Below are 18,191 nucleotides of genomic sequence, written 5' to 3' on the forward strand. Positions count from 1 at the left end.
GACCAAATATCTTTCTGAACCCATTTTTAAGTATGACGTCCCTTTTTAAGTGACTCTTGGATTGTTAAATATGAGCAAAACCTTTCTTCACTGAGGCTCTCCAGACTAGAGAAGAAAAATTTAATAGGTGTTGGGTCATATACTTCTGTCAATCAAAGCTGCTATAGCCCAAGGATCGTAAATCCCCTTACCCAGCGGTTCCCAAAGTGTGAGCCGTGGCTCCCAGGGGTGCCGCGGCGCTGTCAGAGGGGTGCCGCGGGAAAAAGCCAGGGAAAAAACAAACAAAACATAAATTTACCAATCCACGTGGCGCCGGGACCCAGCAACCTCCTCTCTCACGCTGCTTGTCACTATAGTGACAGATGCGTGAGAGAGGAGAATGCTGGGTCCCGGCACCACGTGGATTGGGAAGTTTTTATGTTTTGTTTGGGTTTTTTTCTGGCTGGCAGCGACAGAGAGGGAGCGTGACAGAGGCCAGAGAAGGGAACAGAGGGAGAGCAGAGGGGACATCGTGACAGAGGGCAGAGGAGGGGGACAGAGGCCAGAGGAGAGGGGACAGCGTGGCAGAGGAGGGGGACAGAGGCCAGAGGAAGGGACAGCATGACACAGGCCAGAGGAGAGGTGACAGGGGGCAGAGTGACTGGATGCAGAGGGGGCATTTTTGCATGTAACTAAATAAGTATTTCTGTCCTGACCTAAATACTTATTACATGTTTTTGACCCAACTACTTCTAAAACAGGACTGCTCAGTAATTATTTTGGAGGGATGCCTTGAAAAAATTATGGAGACTCTAAGGGTTCCGCGAACTGCAAAAGTTTGGGAACCACTGGCCTAACCCATCCGTGCTGGAGAAATGTATCATCATTTATTTATATAGCGCCACTGATTCCGCAGTGCTGTACAGAGAACTCGCATCAGTCCCTTCTCCATTGGAGTTTACAGTCTGAATTCCCTAACATACACAGAGAGACAGATTAGGGTCAATTTTGATAGCAACCAATTAACCTACTAGTATGTTTACTCACTACTGGTATAAAATGATGCTCTCTTATAGTGGACCTGGTACCTCCCCAAAAACCCTGGGCAAGCTTAACCTATCACGTGATGAGGTATATAGCGTACCTCCCGTACATGACCGAATACACGCGGTGCCGTATTTTATTTACCGAATAGGGTCCGCTAACTTTTCCCTTGTTTGTCTGGAGTTTGTATATTCTCTCCCTGTTTGTGTCAGTTTCTCCCAATTGCTGCAGTTACCTCCCACTCTCCAAAAACATATTAGTAGATTAATTGGATGCTGACAAAATTAACTCATGTGTATGTCTGTGTGTATTGGGGAATTTAGACAGTAAGCACCAATAGTGCAGGGACTGATGTGAATAACAAATATTCTCTGTACAGCGCTGTGTAATTGGTGGTTGGTATATACATAATAAAGTGTGTATAATGTCTGTGATTTTCCTTTTCACTCCCTCGTCTATTTAAACCCTTTTACTTTTTCATTATTGTATTCCCCCATAAAAAAACAATAAAGATCAGCGAAGTGAGCTGAAGTATAAACTTTCTAAGACCTTGTTCTCAAAATTGTTAATAAATTGTGCAATATTTTTTAGCGAAAACAAAAAAAAAAACCTCACCAAATCATTCACATTTTAAACAATTTGAAAAATGAAACGGGACACAATCTCTGAGCAACAACCAAACGGTGTTCTTAATTTCTTTTAAATGTTTTTTGTTCATCAATGTATGAGAACTTTTAATAAGCAAGTATTTCAGGGACATCTCTACAAATCAGTTGCACTGTCTGGGATTTTGGTCCTGACTTAAAAAAGAAAAACATGTTGCATGATTGTGAGTCCTCCTACACTGACAAATTGAAAGGAAAATACATTCCCGGCATCCCCCGCACTCATCTCGCTCCCCTTCGCTCTGTACTCAATGCAGCCGCTCGGCTCATTTTCCTTTCTCGCCGCTCCTCCTCTGTCTCCCCCCTTTACCAATCCCTCCACTGGCTCCCCTTCCCCTACAGAATCGTGTTCAAGCTCCTCACACTTACTTTCAAGGCCCTCTCCAACTCCACTGCTCCCTACATCTCCAACCTCATTTCCATCCACACTCCATCCCGCCCTCTGCGTTCGGCTAATGACCGTCGCTTCTTCTCCCCCTGGTTACCTCCTCCCATGCTCGCATCCAAGACTTCTCCCGAGCTGCCCCCCTCCACTGGAACCAGCTCCCCCGCTCCATCAGAACATCCCCTAACTTGTCCAGCTTCAAACGGGCCTTAAAAACCCACCTCTTCCTTAAAGCCCTCCAGTCCCCCTCCTAACCGACCTCCTTCCAGCCTCCCACCTACCGCCCTCCCTATCCTGCCCTCCTTCTACCTCCCTCCTCATCATTCTCCTCTCCGTCTCTGCCTCCGTTCTCCCCCTTTCCTCCTCCTACCCTTGCGTCTCTGTCCGTCCTTCCCTCCCCTTAGATTGTACGCTCCTTTGAGCAGGGCCTCCTCTCCTCCTGTTCTCCACCACCTTAACTCTGCTCTCCAGCTCCTTGTCTCCTCCGTGAGGTGCTCCTGCCCTACCCTTCTAGCTACCCTGCTGGGGGCTCTCACCTCTCATCTAGCTGTACATTGAGCTTCCGATTTACTGTGCTTTTTGTTAACTGTACTGCGCTGTCTCACCCTGTATCGCGTTTCTGTCTGTCCCTGTACGGCGCTACGGATACCTAGTGGCGCCTTATAAATAAAAATTAATAATAATAATAATTCCCAACATGCAGAACTTTATAATTCCATTTGTGAAGAATCTTTATCGATTTGAATGTAACTCATTATTACCAATTTTTTTTTATTTTATTTTTTTAAAGTGTGCTTGCCACAAAAAGTTGTTTTTCTTGCTCAGTGATACATTGACTCATTTTCAAACATTAATTGTATACTTATGGTTAATGTGAGAAAATAACAAATTTTTCTTACATTTAAGCATTATGGTACAATTACAGTAAAGAATTTCGTCAGGCTAATGTCATTGGTTGAAAATGATCTATTTTTGTTTTCTTACTAAATGGTTTACAATGTATATTTATGAAACCAAAAACATGCAATCAAACCCAAACATAATTGAAACACAAACTGTCCACATTCCTTTATGTCTTTAGAGAGTGTTTTATATTATATCTATATATCTTTATATTTCAGTGTAACAAGACTTGTAATTCTTAACTTTTAAGTGGCTGAGGTCAGTATGCAGGTTTGTTCCTGCACCATTTGAGTTGATGGAATTATGTGCTTCCTAATTTATTCATGTCCTGTGTATTGAGTTTCTGTGTTTGTCCACCCGCCCCTCCCTGCCACACTCTCCACAAGGCTGTCTCCCTGGAGATCTCTGTAAACTCAGAGTCAGTGAGCACAGTCCCCAGGCCTGACTGCTGGTGTCCTCCTCCTCTTCTTGGATCTCTGCCCCTGTAAGCACCTGATTACATACCCCACTGCTCTCACCATGAGAGACCTGCTCACAACCAGGAACCAGAACTGCTGGAAGGAGCTAATTGAGAAGGAGACGTTAACCAGGATGACCTGGAAGCTGAAAAATAGCAAAGAACACCCCAAACCTCAGCAATCAGAGACCTCCCGAAAAAAGAGGAGAGAGGTTTTCATTCCCAAGGCAGAGACCACTCTCCCTCCTCTGGTTAATACAACTCAACCACTGGTGAGCAGGACCGAGGAGACGGACCATGACCAGATGGACATCCTGAACCTGGCTGAGATGAGACCGGTTACTCCTCACACCACCCACGTCCTCTATGATGGCTTCTCCAAAGAGGGTAAGGGAAGGTCCCTGTATCTGAAGAAGCGGAAGCAGTTTGGTCCAGAAGAGAAGTATCCATACCCCCTATTGTCCTCTTGGGATTATGGCTGGAGATTAGGTAAGGAATTGCCATAAATCTATTTATGATATCACTTCTTTTACCCACGTTAGTGTTTGGGTATTTAATTAGCAATACATATTTCATTATTCTCTGCCAGCGCAGGTACCCCTGTGCAAAACTGATTCATCATCATCATTTATTTATATAGCGCCACTAATGCCGCAGCGCTGTACAGAGAACTCGCTCACATCAGTCCCTGCCCCATTGGAGCTTACAGTCTAAATTCCCTAACATACACAAACACATAGAGACACAGAGACTAGGGTCAATTTGAGAGCAGCCAATTAACCTACCAGTATGTTTTTGGATTGTGGGAGGAAACCGGAGCACCTGGAGGAAATTCACGCAAACACGGGAAGAACATACAAACTCCACACAGATAAGGCTATGATTGGGAATTGAACTCATGACGACAGTGCTGTGAGGCAGAAGTGCTAACCACTAAGCCACCATGCTGCCAGAGTCATATATGAGGTTATTTTTATTAGGAATTCTAGAACCAATCTGTTCTCTTCATACCTTCAAGGGGGATGCCACAGCATGGCCAATTATTGTAATATTTGTAATTTTTCACATGTTTTTACAGGTGATAATTTAAAAGTATTGCCGTCTTTAAAAAAACATGTACATTGTCTCCTCCTATGTACAAAAACATAGGAGGAGACAACACAGAAAATGTGTTTATAATATTGTGTGGTTTCAAAACCATTGATGTAGAACTGCATTGTATGGTAATGATAGGGATCTGATGGATTCTCACGGGACTCTTTTACTCTGGGCCAGATTTGCACACTTGGGGGTAAATGTATGAACGTGTGGGTTCTTCAACACCCGTGTGTTCGGTGATTAAATTTCCAGCGGCGCTGCATTGTAAAAAGGAAACTTCCCTTTACAATGCAGCGCCGCTTGAAATTTAATCGCCGAACACGCTGAACACGCGGATGTTGAAGAACCCGCACGTTCATACATTTACCCCTTGGACTCTATAGGTGCACAACTTTTAGCGCCTTAGGCCCACCTCCAGTTACTAGCCCACCCCTCTTGTCCTGACAGTGAGCAAAATCTAGTGTCCCATTCTATACACTTTTTCTAATTTAAACATGTTTCTTTACCTCTCCGCACATCCGCGGCCCGTGAGCACAGGGCTACTGTATTGCGACATGTGGCCCCAGTCGGTGTGCAGAATTGCTTATTTATTTTTTTTAAATGGCACAGTTATAATTTTATGCTGGTTATTGGGACTGCACAGATGTACCACCTAGCTTCTGCTCAGTATGAGGTTGGAGGGTGGCCTTGTATTCCACTCACTTCCACAAAGATGAGGGGGGTGGCAGAGTCCTCTCTCTCCCAAGACACACATATGTCTTGTTGTGGCTCTGAGGTCTACTGTGCCTAATACTAATTGTAGCAATCATTCTGGTGGGCAGCTAATGGGAAATACCACCAGAACAATTGATTACCTAGCAATTAATACAATCATTTATTTCCCTATAACTACCTTTCTGAATAGAAGGTGATTAAATGTGCTTTGTCTCGTTCTGTTTCTCTATATTTCTGCAGTTGAAGGGTTTTCATAGCCTATTGTCCAAGTGTATTCTTCCCATTAGGTTAGTGTTGGCTAAACTGTGACACTCCAGGTGTTGTGAAACTACAAGTCCCAGCATACCCTTCCAGCAATAAGCTGCTATATATTGGCAAAGCATGCTGGGACTTGTAGTTTCACAACACCTGGGGGTAAATGTATGGACATGCGGGTTCTTTAACACCCGCGTGTTCGGCAATTAAATTTCAAGCGGCGCTGCATTGTTTCCCTTTACAATGCAGCGCCGCTTGAAATTTAATCGCCGAACACGCTGAACACGCGGGTGTTGAAGAACCCGCATGTTCATACATTTACCCCCTGGAGTGTCACAGGTTAGCCAACACTGCATTAGGTATATGCCGCTTTTCAGTGCTTCTCTTCTAGTGCCTAATATTTCTGTTGCAGGTGAAGAAGTGAAGGAATTCCAGGCTCCTATCCATGGGAGATCCCGAATAGTGAAAGATACATTCTACAGCCGGAATGGAATCATTTCTGTGCCAGCAAACACGGACAGGATGCTGTGATGCCCCAATTACCTGCTGGTGTGGGTTACATTTTATACTGTTTTAGCTGCTAACATTTAACTGAAAATTCCGAATATAAAAGGCTGGGAGTGAAAGAACACCAGATTAATAACGATTAATTAAATGTTTCTGTATATAGTCGCGTGTATTGTACTTATTCGTCTCATTGTCTACGTTCTAGGTAAATATATCCTGTACATAATAAAAGGTCAGGAGCTGACTACTGTGTAGCAACAACACAGTATTCATTACCCAGCAATATATTGTTTAACAGGTTCCTCAGGACAAAGCCCTGTGCACCAGAGATTACAATGTAACACATGATACAGTCATGTATCTCAATGTGTCTGGAACATGTAGTAGAGGGTTACCAATCTTTATTAATCACCTGAGGATATCGACCAGATAGGAGACCATGATCTCTTTGGGTGCTGTTTGTGAAATGTTCTGGGTTATATGTGGGATAAAGCACCCCCATTCTGAAATACAAGAATCCATCAACAAAGCTGCAACACTTGTATAAGACACAGAATTCTGACAAGACTTCTAATATCCTTTTATTCTATATCTCCTGTATTGCTGGTAAGGATGGTGGTTATATAGGTTAGGACCTCCCCTGTGTGTATTGCTGGTAAGGATGGTGGTTATATTGGTAAGAACCTCCCCTGCGTGTATTGCTGGTAAGGATGGTGGTTATATTGGTTAGGACCACCCTGCGTGTATTGCTGGTAAGGATGGTGGTTATATTGCTTAGGACCTCTCCTGCGTGTATTGCTGGTAAGGATGGTGGTTATATTGGTTAGGACCTCTCCTGCGTGTATTGCTGGTAAGGATGGTGGTTATATTGGTTAGGACCTCTCCTGCGTGTATTGCTGGTGAGGATGGTGGTTATATTGGTTAGGACCTCCCTGCATGTATTGCTGGAAAGGATGGTGGTTATATTGGTTAGGACCTCCCCTGTGTGTATTGCTGGTAAGGATGGTGGTTATATTGGTTAGGACCTCCCTGCATGTATTGCTGGTAAGGATGGTGGTTATATTGGTTAGGACCTCCCCTGTGTGTATTGCTGGTAAGGACCTCCCCTGTGTGTATTGCTGGTAAGGATGGTGGTTATATTGGTTAGGACCACCCCTGTGTGTATTGCTGGTAAGGCTGGTGGTTATATTGGTTAGGACCTCCCCTGTGTGTATTGCTGGTAAGGACCTCCCCTGTGTGTATTGCTGGTAAGGATGGTGGTTATATTGGTTAGGACCACCCCTGTGTGTATTGCTGGTAAGGCTGGTGGTTATATTGGTTAGGACCTCCCCTGTGTGTATTGCTGGTAAGGATGGTGGTTATATAGGTTAGGACCTCCCCTGTGTGTATTGCTGGTAAGGCTGGTGGTTATATTGGTTAGGACCTCCCCTGCATGTATTGCTGGTAAGGCTGGTGGTTATATTGGTTAGGACCTCCCCTGTGTGTATTGCTGGTAAGGATGGTGGTTATATAGGTTAGGACCTCCCCTGTGTGTATTGCTGGTAAGGCTGGTGGTTATATTGGTTAGGACCTCCCCTGTGTGTATTGCTGGTGAGGATGGTGGTTATATAGGTTAGGACCTCCCCTGCGTGTATTGCTGGTGAGGATGGTGGTTATATAGGTTAGGACCTCCCCTGCGTGTATTGCTGGTAAGGATGGTGGTTATATTGGTTAGGACCTCCCATGTGTGTATTGCTGGTAAGGATGGTGGTTATATAGGTTAGGACCTCCCCTGTGTGTATTGCTGGTGGTTATATTGGTTAGGACCTCCCCTGTGTGTATTGCTGGTAAGGATGGTGGTTATATTGGTTAGGACCTCCCCTGTGTGTATTGCTGGTAAGGATGGTGGTTATATAGGTTAGGACCTCCCCTGTGTGTATTGCTGGTAAGGATGGTGATTATATAGGTTAGGACCTCCCGTGTGTGTATTGCTGGTGAGGATGGTGGTTATATTGGTTAGGACCACCCTGCGTGTATTGCTGGTAAGGATGGTGGTTATATTGGTTAGGACCTCTCCTGCGTGTATTGCTGGTGAGGATGGTGGTTATATTGGTTAGGACCTCTCCTGCGTGTATTGCTGGTGAGGATGGTGGTTATATTGGTTAGGACCTCCCTGCATGTATTGCTGGTAAGGATGGTGGTTATATTGGTTAGGACCTCCCCTGTGTGTATTGCTGGTAAGGATGGTGGTTATATTGGTTAGGACCTCCCTGCATGTATTGCTGGTAAGGATGGTGGTTATATTGGTTAGGACCTCCCCTGTGTGTATTGCTGGTAAGGACCTCCCCTGTGTGTATTGCTGGTAAGGATGGTGGTTATATTGGTTAGGACCACCCCTGTGTGTATTGCTGGTAAGGCTGGTGGTTATATTGGTTAGGACCTCCCCTGTGTGTATTGCTGGTAAGGACCTCCCCTGTGTGTATTGCTGGTAAGGATGGTGGTTATATTGGTTAGGACCACCCCTGTGTGTATTGCTGGTAAGGCTGGTGGTTATATTGGTTAGGACCTCCCCTGTGTGTATTGCTGGTAAGGATGGTGGTTATATAGGTTAGGACCTCCCCTGTGTGTATTGCTGGTAAGGCTGGTGGTTATATTGGTTAGGACCTCCCCTGCATGTATTGCTGGTAAGGCTGGTGGTTATATTGGTTAGGACCTCCCCTGTGTGTATTGCTGGTAAGGATGGTGGTTATATAGGTTAGGACCTCCCCTGTGTGTATTGCTGGTAAGGCTGGTGGTTATATTGGTTAGGACCTCCCCTGTGTGTATTGCTGGTGAGGATGGTGGTTATATAGGTTAGGACCTCCCCTGCGTGTATTGCTGGTGAGGATGGTGGTTATATAGGTTAGGACCTCCCCTGCGTGTATTGCTGGTAAGGATGGTGGTTATATTGGTTAGGACCTCCCATGTGTGTATTGCTGGTAAGGATGGTGGTTATATAGGTTAGGACCTCCCCTGTGTGTATTGCTGGTGGTTATATTGGTTAGGACCTCCCCTGTGTGTATTGCTGGTAAGGATGGTGGTTATATTGGTTAGGACCTCCCCTGTGTGTATTGCTGGTAAGGATGGTGGTTATATAGGTTAGGACCTCCCCTGTGTGTATTGCTGGTAAGGATGGTGATTATATAGGTTAGGACCTCCCGTGTGTGTATTGCTGGTGAGGATGGTGGTTATATTGGTTAGGACCACCCTGCGTGTATTGCTGGTAAGGATGGTGGTTATATTGGTTAGGACCTGTCCTGCGTGTATTGCTGGTGAGGATGGTGGTTATATTGGTTAGGACCTCCCTGCATGTATTGCTGGTAAGGATGGTGGTTATATTGGTTAGGACCTCCCCTGTGTGTATTGCTGGTAAGGATGGTGGTTATATTGGTTAGGACCTCCCCTGTGTGTATTGCTGGTAAGGACCTCCCCTGTGTGTATTGCTGGTAAGGATGGTGGTTATATTGGTTAGGACCACCCCTGTGTGTATTGCTGGTAAGGCTGGTGGTTATATTGGTTAGGACCTCCCCTGTGTGTATTGCTGGTAAGGATGGTGGTTATATAGGTTAGGACCTCCCCTGTGTGTATTGCTGGTAAGGATGGTGGTTATATTGGTTAGGACCTCCCCTGTGTGTATTGCTGGTGAGGCTGGTGGTTATATTGGTTAGGACCTCCCCTGTGTGTATTGCTGGTGAGGATGGTGGTTATATAGGTTAGGACCTCCCCTGCGTGTATTGCTGGTGAGGATGGTGGTTATATAGGTTAGGACCTCCCCTGCGTGTATTGCTGGTAAGGATGGTGGTTATATTGGTTAGGACCTCCCATGTGTGTATTGCTGGTAAGGATGGTGGTTATATAGGTTAGGACCTCCCCTGTGTGTATTGCTGGTGAGGATGGTGGTTATATAGGTTAGGACCTCCCCTGCATGTATTGCTGGTAAGGCTGGTGGTTATATTGGTTAGGACCTCCCCTGTGTGTATTGCTGGTAAGGATGGTGGTTATATAGGTTAGGACCTCCCCTGTGTGTATTGCTGGTAAGGCTGGTGGTTATATTGGTTAGGACCTCCCCTGTGTGTATTGCTGGTGAGGATGGTGGTTATATAGGTTAGGACCTCCCCTGCGTGTATTGCTGGTGAGGATGGTGGTTATATAGGTTAGGACCTCCCCTGCGTGTATTGCTGGTAAGGATGGTGGTTATATTGGTTAGGACCTCCCATGTGTGTATTGCTGGTAAGGATGGTGGTTATATAGGTTAGGACCTCCCCTGTGTGTATTGCTGGTGGTTATATTGGTTAGGACCTCCCCTGTGTGTATTGCTGGTAAGGATGGTGGTTATATTGGTTAGGACCTCCCCTGTGTGTATTGCTGGTAAGGATGGTGGTTATATAGGTTAGGACCTCCCCTGTGTGTATTGCTGGTAAGGATGGTGATTATATAGGTTAGGACCTCCCGTGTGTGTATTGCTGGTGAGGATGGTGGTTATATTGGTTAGGACCACCCTGCGTGTATTGCTGGTAAGGATGGTGGTTATATTGGTTAGGACCTCTCCTGCGTGTATTGCTGGTGAGGATGGTGGTTATATTGGTTAGGACCTCCCTGCATGTATTGCTGGTAAGGATGGTGGTTATATTGGTTAGGACCTCCCCTGTGTGTATTGCTGGTAAGGATGGTGGTTATATTGGTTAGGACCTCCCCTGTGTGTATTGCTGGTAAGGACCTCCCCTGTGTGTATTGCTGGTAAGGATGGTGGTTATATTGGTTAGGACCACCCCTGTGTGTATTGCTGGTAAGGCTGGTGGTTATATTGGTTAGGACCTCCCCTGTGTGTATTGCTGGTAAGGATGGTGGTTATATAGGTTAGGACCTCCCCTGTGTGTATTGCTGGTAAGGATGGTGGTTATATTGGTTAGGACCTCCCCTGTGTGTATTGCTGGTGAGGCTGGTGGTTATATTGGTTAGGACCTCCCCTGTGTGTATTGCTGGTGAGGATGGTGGTTATATAGGTTAGGACCTCCCCTGCGTGTATTGCTGGTGAGGATGGTGGTTATATAGGTTAGGACCTCCCCTGCGTGTATTGCTGGTAAGGATGGTGGTTATATTGGTTAGGACCTCCCATGTGTGTATTGCTGGTAAGGATGGTGGTTATATAGGTTAGGACCTCCCCTGTGTGTATTGCTGGTGAGGATGGTGGTTATATAGGTTAGGACCTCCCCTGCGTGTATTGCTGGTGAGGATGGTGGTTATATAGGTTAGGACCTCCCCTGCGTGTATTGCTGGTAAGGATGGTGGTTATATAGGTTAGGACCTCCCCTGCGTGTATTGCTGGTGAGGATGGTGGTTATATAGATTAGGACCTCCCCTGCGTGTATTGCTGGTAAGGATGGTGGTTATATAGGTTAGGACCTCCCGTGTGTGTATTGCTGGTAAGGATGGTGATTATATAGGTTAGGACCTCCCGTGTGTGTATTGCTGGTGAGGATGGTGGTTATATTGGTTAGGACCTCCCCTGCGTGTATTGCTGGTAAGGCTGGTGGTTATATAGGTTAGGACCTCCCGTGTGTGTATTGCTGGTGAGGATGGTGGTTATATTGGTTAGGACCTCCCCTGCGTGTATTGCTGGTAAGGCTGGTGGTTATATAGGTTAGGACCTCCCCTGTGTGTATTGCTGGTAAGGATGGTGGTTATATAGGTTAGGACCTCCCGTGTGTGTATTGCTGGTAAGGATGTGATTATATAGGTTAGGACCTCCCGTGCGTGTCTTGCTGGTAAGGATGGTGATTATATTGGTTAGGACCTCCCCTGCATGTATTGCTGGTGAGGATGGTGGTTATATAGGTTAGGACCACCCCTGCGTGTCTTGCTGGTAAGGATGGTGGTTATATAGGTTAGGACCTCCCCTGCGTGTATTGCTGGTGAGGATGGTAGTTATATAGGTTAGGAGCTCCCCTGCGTGTATTGCTGGTAAGGATGGTGGTTATATAGGTTAGGACCTCCCCTGCGTGTATTGCTAGTAAGGATGGTGATTATAGTGGTTAGGACCTCCCCTGCGTGTATTGCTAGTAAGGATGGTGATTATAGTGGTTAGGACCTCCCCTGTGTGTATTGCTGGTGAGGATGGTAGTTATATAGGTTAGGACCTCCCCTGCGTGTATTGCTGGTGAGGATGGTGGTTATATAGGTTAGGACCTCCCCTGCGTGTATTGCTGGTGAGGATGGTAGTTATATAGGTTAGGACCTCCCCTGCGTGTATTGCTGGTAAGGATGGTGGTTATATAGATTAGGACCTCCCCTGTGTGTATTGCTGGTAAGGATGGTAGTTATATAGGTTAGAGCAGAGAAGCTGCAGGTATTGATAAAGCACAATCATTGAGCACCTGTTACAGTGGACCACTCACCTTCACACAGTGGAGATGGTCATTTTGTGGATTGAACCATTGTGCAGATTAAACATTTGCTAGGACCCACATACATCACTAGAGGACTATCTAACTAATATCCATGAGGTCTACATTCTACTCATAAAACAGAGTGTGTAGAAGTTTCTTGCTCATTTACATTAATGTTACCCATAAAATGCCTGCACCCAGTGTGTGAAGGTAACGGGTCCACTGTAAACATATTGGGCCTGATTTATGTCCGGATGCAAGTCCATTTGCGTGAGCGCAGTCTGCGCATGTGCCAGAACAGAACATATGCCAATGAACCAATTTCATGTCCGAACGCAAATGACACAACTGCCAACAACTTAAAGTACGTAACGGGGAAGGGCTGGACAAACGTACAGTAAGGTCGTGCCAACGCAGATGCGGCTGATTTAAGTCCTGTGTTTGTCTTAAGTACTTATTTTAGCCGTATCATTTGCACCCGCTACAGGGCAGGTGCACGTGCCAACTGATAGTGATGTCTGACACTGCATAGTCTTTGCGTGCCACTAGATGGCAAAGAACTTGTGTATGCAAATAACAGAGACTATAAAAATGCATTGTATGTGCAGTACACATCGAGATCATCGTGATTTATGTTATAAAGACAATAAAAATATTTTTAAAGAACATATCAATGATTATAGTATTAGATGTTAATTTATTTTCTAAAATATTTTTTTTTTTTTGCATGAGTTCTGATGTGACGGAATTGTGCTCAAGTTCTGTACTTGAATTGGGCCCCTCATCTTTCACACGCAGATGAGTTATAGCGATTTATATTATCTTGACATTAATCTGAAGTTACTAGTCACTACAGTTTTTATAGTGTAATTGCAGGGATAAAATACAGACAGTAATGCTATATATATATATATATATATATATATATATATATATATATATATATATATATATATATATATATATATATATATATATATATATATTATAAAAGAGAACACCTATATTATCACCTACTATTACAGTTATACCCTTTATGGAGTGTGAGCTGCTATGAGAATATATATGGCACAGTGTTATGTAGAGCAGTAGAATATGGTGACAACAAAGCTGTTTCCATGACAACTATCTTTACCAGCTACAAACGAGACACATCTGGAATAACCTTGATGTTTAACACTCGGGAATTTCCCGGGTTGACCCCATTCATACTGCACAAGTCTGTGCCCTGGCAATTTGTGGGAGTCATCACCAGAGCAGTTTTCATTGGCTGAAAAATGGCGATGTCATTGAAAGGTGACTGGTTTGTTGACGCATAAAGATGATGCAAAAGTGTGTGGTGATTGTTTACCACATTACTTTTCATCATGGCCGACGACTCACTTTTGTGTAGCCCAGAGTTCATGTTTACTAGTGTGTTTTTGCTGTTTTATGCAGCAAATGAGAGTTTGCTGCAGCTGCTGACACTGTGCACTCTTGCACAGTCCCAGTTCAGGAGGAGGAAGGCGAAGTTTATGGCACAACAGAAGAAAACTGGGTGTCTGTATATGCGCAGGAGGAGAGCGTTTCTCAGGGCCAGCATTGCCTCAATTTTGAGATTCAGTGCTGCCAGTAACCGAACCATGCGTGCCAGAGAGCGTAGCCACGGAGAAGCTTTCTGGTCTACTGTGGAAGCGTTTGAGGAACAGCAGTGGATACAAAACTTCAGAATGTCACGTGGGACATTGTCACGGGCACTAGGAGTCTTTGCCCAGGATATCACCAGATGATGGACTTACCAGAGTAATATAGCTGATACTATGGTTCTCTGGTAGCAGGGTGACCACGGAACAGGAGAAACAGCAGATGGTGAGAGAATGCTCGAGGAAAGTCTATGACTTGCAGCAACTGGTGATAAGTAGATGAATGTACACGAGGAACCAGATGGACAAGGGAAACGTGAGGAAAGTCAGTGGTCTGCGTATAGCAAGTTGTATCACTGCTATAGTGAGGAGGAATGTCCAGGAGTAGCGAGGAGGTAGTGAGAGCCAGCGGTCTGCGTATAGCAAGTTGTACCGCTGTCTATAGTGAAGGAATGGAATCCAGGTGAAAGTAGGTAAAGGGGAAGTCAGTGGTCTGCGTATAGCAAGTTGTACCACTGCTTATGTGAGGATACTTGAAACTGGTGTCACAGGGAACAGGAGTCAGTGGTCTGCGTCAGCAAGTTGTACCACTGATATATATATGTGAGGAGGGGCACGAGGAGATGAATGTAAAGCAGAGTATACACGGGGCACACAGAACTTGATCCCACGATGATATCCACAATACAACGATAACTGACAAGCACTGCTTGAAGTATACAAAGTCACAATAGCTATCCAGGCAATAGGAAACAAAGTCAATGGTAACAATAGCTTCAGTGGATAGGAGGCTCCGGAGGAGAACACAACTCAGTCCAGATGGATATGCAATACAAAAGCAAAGTCAATGGAAAGTATGCATACCACGGTTCAGGAGAGCAGGCTGTCAGAGAGACGTGCAGGGATACCTGAACGGCTGAAGGCCGGCAGGAGGAGAGACCACTGGAGGGTGGAAGCGGTAATCAGGTTGGTGCAGCGCACGGCAGGTAATCCAGAATCAACGAAGCAATACTCAGGAAGCAGTAGTAAGTGGAACTGGAAACATGAAGAACACGGGAGAGTTGAGGCTGTCTGGTAACCAGTAGTAGTGGTGAAGGCAGCGGAGAGAAGGCACGTTGAACACGGGAGAGTAGAGGCTGTCTGGAACCCCGTAGTAGTAACGGAGGCAGCGGAGAGCGGACACGACAAAACACAGGAGCGTTGAGACAATCAGGAACTCTGTAGTAGTAACGGAGGCAGCGGATAGGAATCAGCTGAGTGCAGGCACGAGGAACACAGGAGAGTTGAAACGAACAGGAGTCCGGTAGTAATAGCAGATAGGAATCAGCTGAGTGCAGGCACGAGGAACACAGGAGAGTTGAAACGAACAGGAGTCCGGTAGTAATAGCAGATAGGAATCAGCTGAGTGCAGGCACGAGGAACACAGGAGAGTTGAAGTGGTCTGCAAACCACAATAGCAGTAAACAGGAATCAGCAGGAGTTGAATACACGAGGAACACAGGAACACCTTCAGAGGCTCATGGGGAATGAGACTTCAAGATCAGGCAACCAGGTAATGATCACAGGTGGTTTAAATAGGGAGGGTTGCCTGATCATCCAATCAATTAAAAGCAACAGGTACTGAAGGTTTGATAAGGGCTACACATGCGCAGACCCTCAGGATGGCGGGCGGCCACGGTTCCTGAACACACGGGAAACGGCACTCACCGTCCGGTGAGTGACAGACATTTAACTATGTGCTGGACCTTATTACCCCAGCACTTTCCAGGAAGGCCACTAACTTTGGGAAACCTATTCCACCATGTAGGCGCCTTTCTATTGTGTTGTGGTGGTATGCTACCCCTGGAGAATACCGGACAATCTCCTGCTTGTTTGGAGTGGGGATATCCACGGTGTGCACTCTAGTGCATGAAGTCACCACGGTATTGCTGGAAGCCCTGTATCCAGCCTCGGACTGGCCTGCCGGCCAGCCGGGCTAAAAACCGGTAGGCCCGGCCGCGATTAAGCTCCGCCCCCTCCGGCATTAGGGCGGAGCTTGCAGAACAGACCAACACTTGCTGCGACGGCGGCGGGGAGACTCTGTAACCACGCGCAGGTGCAGAGAGCCCAGACGCGGCTCTACCTGTTATAACCAACTTAGTGGCAGACTGGCAGTGAAACTGTGGGAGAGCTCAACGCCGTTCTTCATGTATGTCTGTCAGTTCAACCAAAGGTTTTATATATTCTGTTACAGCTATGTTTCATTCTTTTAGCAGTAATCTCCCCATTGTGTTTATACATGTTTGTATTGTGGATAATAATCTAGGTTCAGAAGCTGTCGATCTCTCCTTTCATCTAGGTAATTTGTGTGAAATGATTCATTTCTGATTATGGAATTTATAAAACCAATCAGAATGGTAGCGACTATTGCATCTTTTATCTTACCACCAGACCTGAGTTTCCCACACATCAGCTTAAGCCTGACGGTGATAATAAGCGATTTTAAACTTTGTATTGAAGTACGTTTCTCTGTTAGTAATAGAACAATAAAGTACAGCTTGCCGGCAGTAGCCTATGTAGGGATCAGTAGATTTAATTTCTCCTATGCTTAGATTAACAGGTCAAAGTAGTGGCAACTGTGGTGGTGGAAAATGTAGTTCTTGATGGGTGAAGCTGGCAGGACAACTACTAGGTGCAGGAAAACACTTTATTTTACGTCCACATGCAAATCTAGATTTTGTGTTGCAGGACAAGATACTTAAATAAACTTCTAGGTGTGGAAATTGCATGTTTAGGCAGGGGTGTACCTGGTTGAAAAGCTGCCTGCAGGCCAATCCATCCTTGAAGGTTTCGGAGATTGAACAGCCAGGCCCAAACTTTGCATCATCCAGATGCAATTTCTATACTCATTACTTTATTATAGGGATGCTCCAAATCCAGGATTCGGTTGATTTATAATGCAGATCCTTATTTCCCTGTAATGTTAGTGCACAGTTCTTGTTTGCATAAACAAAATTACAGCTATCATTTTAACATTTATATTCCTCCTGCTTCATTTATAGTTTGCCATTTATGGCTTTGATTTGGTGATCTCTTGAAAAAGTATTCGGTATTGATGCTGGAATAGGTTTGTTCATACTTCGTTATGTACCTCTGGAAGCAGGTAGCTTCTCTCAATGCCAGTGGTATTTTGTGCAATGTAAAGAAGACATGACAATTAAGTTGATTTAAAATAAAGATGGTCACTACCATTTTCTTCTGTCATCATCTAGAGACAAGAGTTATAGAATGACAGTTTCAGGATTTTGCAGACACTCCAGGTGCTACAACATCTGGAGTGCCACAGGTTAGCCAAGCCTGGTCTAGTGGGACAATCCTGATTTTTGGTGACTGTACTGCCCAATCTAAGGGGCAGGTCAAGACTGTGTACTCTTTATACACACTGCATTCTTTATATACTACTCTATGGTGCGAGCTGTCCTTCATGGGCTGACTACTCCCCCTCTAGTGTCTGGTCTCGCCTCTATGATGGCTGGCCACACCCTCTCTGGTGGGCCCCTAGCGTTGCAGTTTCCCGGTGGGCCCTTCATGCCCCAGTCCGACACTGCCTGTATCATCGCTTCATCTCCTTACCGCAAGGTCAGCGCCTGGATGATACAATTGCAGGATTCCTGAAGCGTGGGTTTCCACAGTGTGCTGGAGCCATAGACAGGACACACATCCCCATCATTGCCCCCACAGACAACCATGCGGATTACTACAACTGCAAAGGCTGGCATTCAATCATTCTGCAGGCTGTGGTTGACCACAACTATTGGTAAGAATTTGTTATGGGTTTTTTTATGTGACTGTGCCATGTGTAATGCGTATTGTAAAACATTGCTATATGTATTTTTTTATGTCAGTTTCACAGATGTTTTCATCGGCTGGCCTGGACGTTCCCATGACGCCAGAGTTCTAGCAAATTCAGACCTTTACCAAATTGCAGAGGAAAGACAAGATGGCTGGCTGTTCCCTAGAGAGGTAAATATAGGTGTAATGTTGTATGATGTTTTTGTAATTGAAGCATATATACTATTGTTTGCTATCAATATTGTATGTATTTACTGCCCTTTTTTATATATAGATGTACCACTTGCAAAATGCATCTTCACCATATAGTACCAAGTGTACTGCGTT

At 45.2% G+C, this 18,191-nt stretch overlaps 1 protein-coding gene across 1 annotated transcript; it reads left to right on the forward strand.

Moving 5' to 3' along the window:
* Window positions 1-3,376: 3,376 nt before the first annotated feature.
* LOC142100170 (protein SPMIP1) lies at window positions 3,377-6,155 on the forward strand. The gene is made up of 2 exons (XM_075184116.1): window positions 3,377-3,922; window positions 5,913-6,155. Exons 1-2 carry the CDS (start codon window positions 3,496-3,498, stop codon window positions 6,029-6,031), a joined length of 546 nt encoding a protein of 181 aa, XP_075040217.1. The 5' UTR covers window positions 3,377-3,495; the 3' UTR covers window positions 6,032-6,155.
* The last annotated feature ends 12,036 nt before the right edge of the window (window positions 6,156-18,191 follow it).

Source organism: Mixophyes fleayi, chromosome 8 (assembly GCF_038048845.1).
Source record: "Mixophyes fleayi isolate aMixFle1 chromosome 8, aMixFle1.hap1, whole genome shotgun sequence".
NCBI lineage: Eukaryota > Metazoa > Chordata > Amphibia > Anura > Limnodynastidae > Mixophyes > Mixophyes fleayi.

Excerpts from the sequence above, each read along its gene's own strand:
- LOC142100170 (XM_075184116.1), top strand. The coding sequence starts at position 3,496 with ATGAGAGACCTGCTCACAACCAGGAACCAGAACTGCTGGAAGGAGCTA. Across the intron at positions 3,923-5,912 it reads GGATTATGGCTGGAGATTAG|GTGAAGAAGTGAAGGAATTC; the intron begins GTAAGGAATTGC and ends TTTCTGTTGCAG.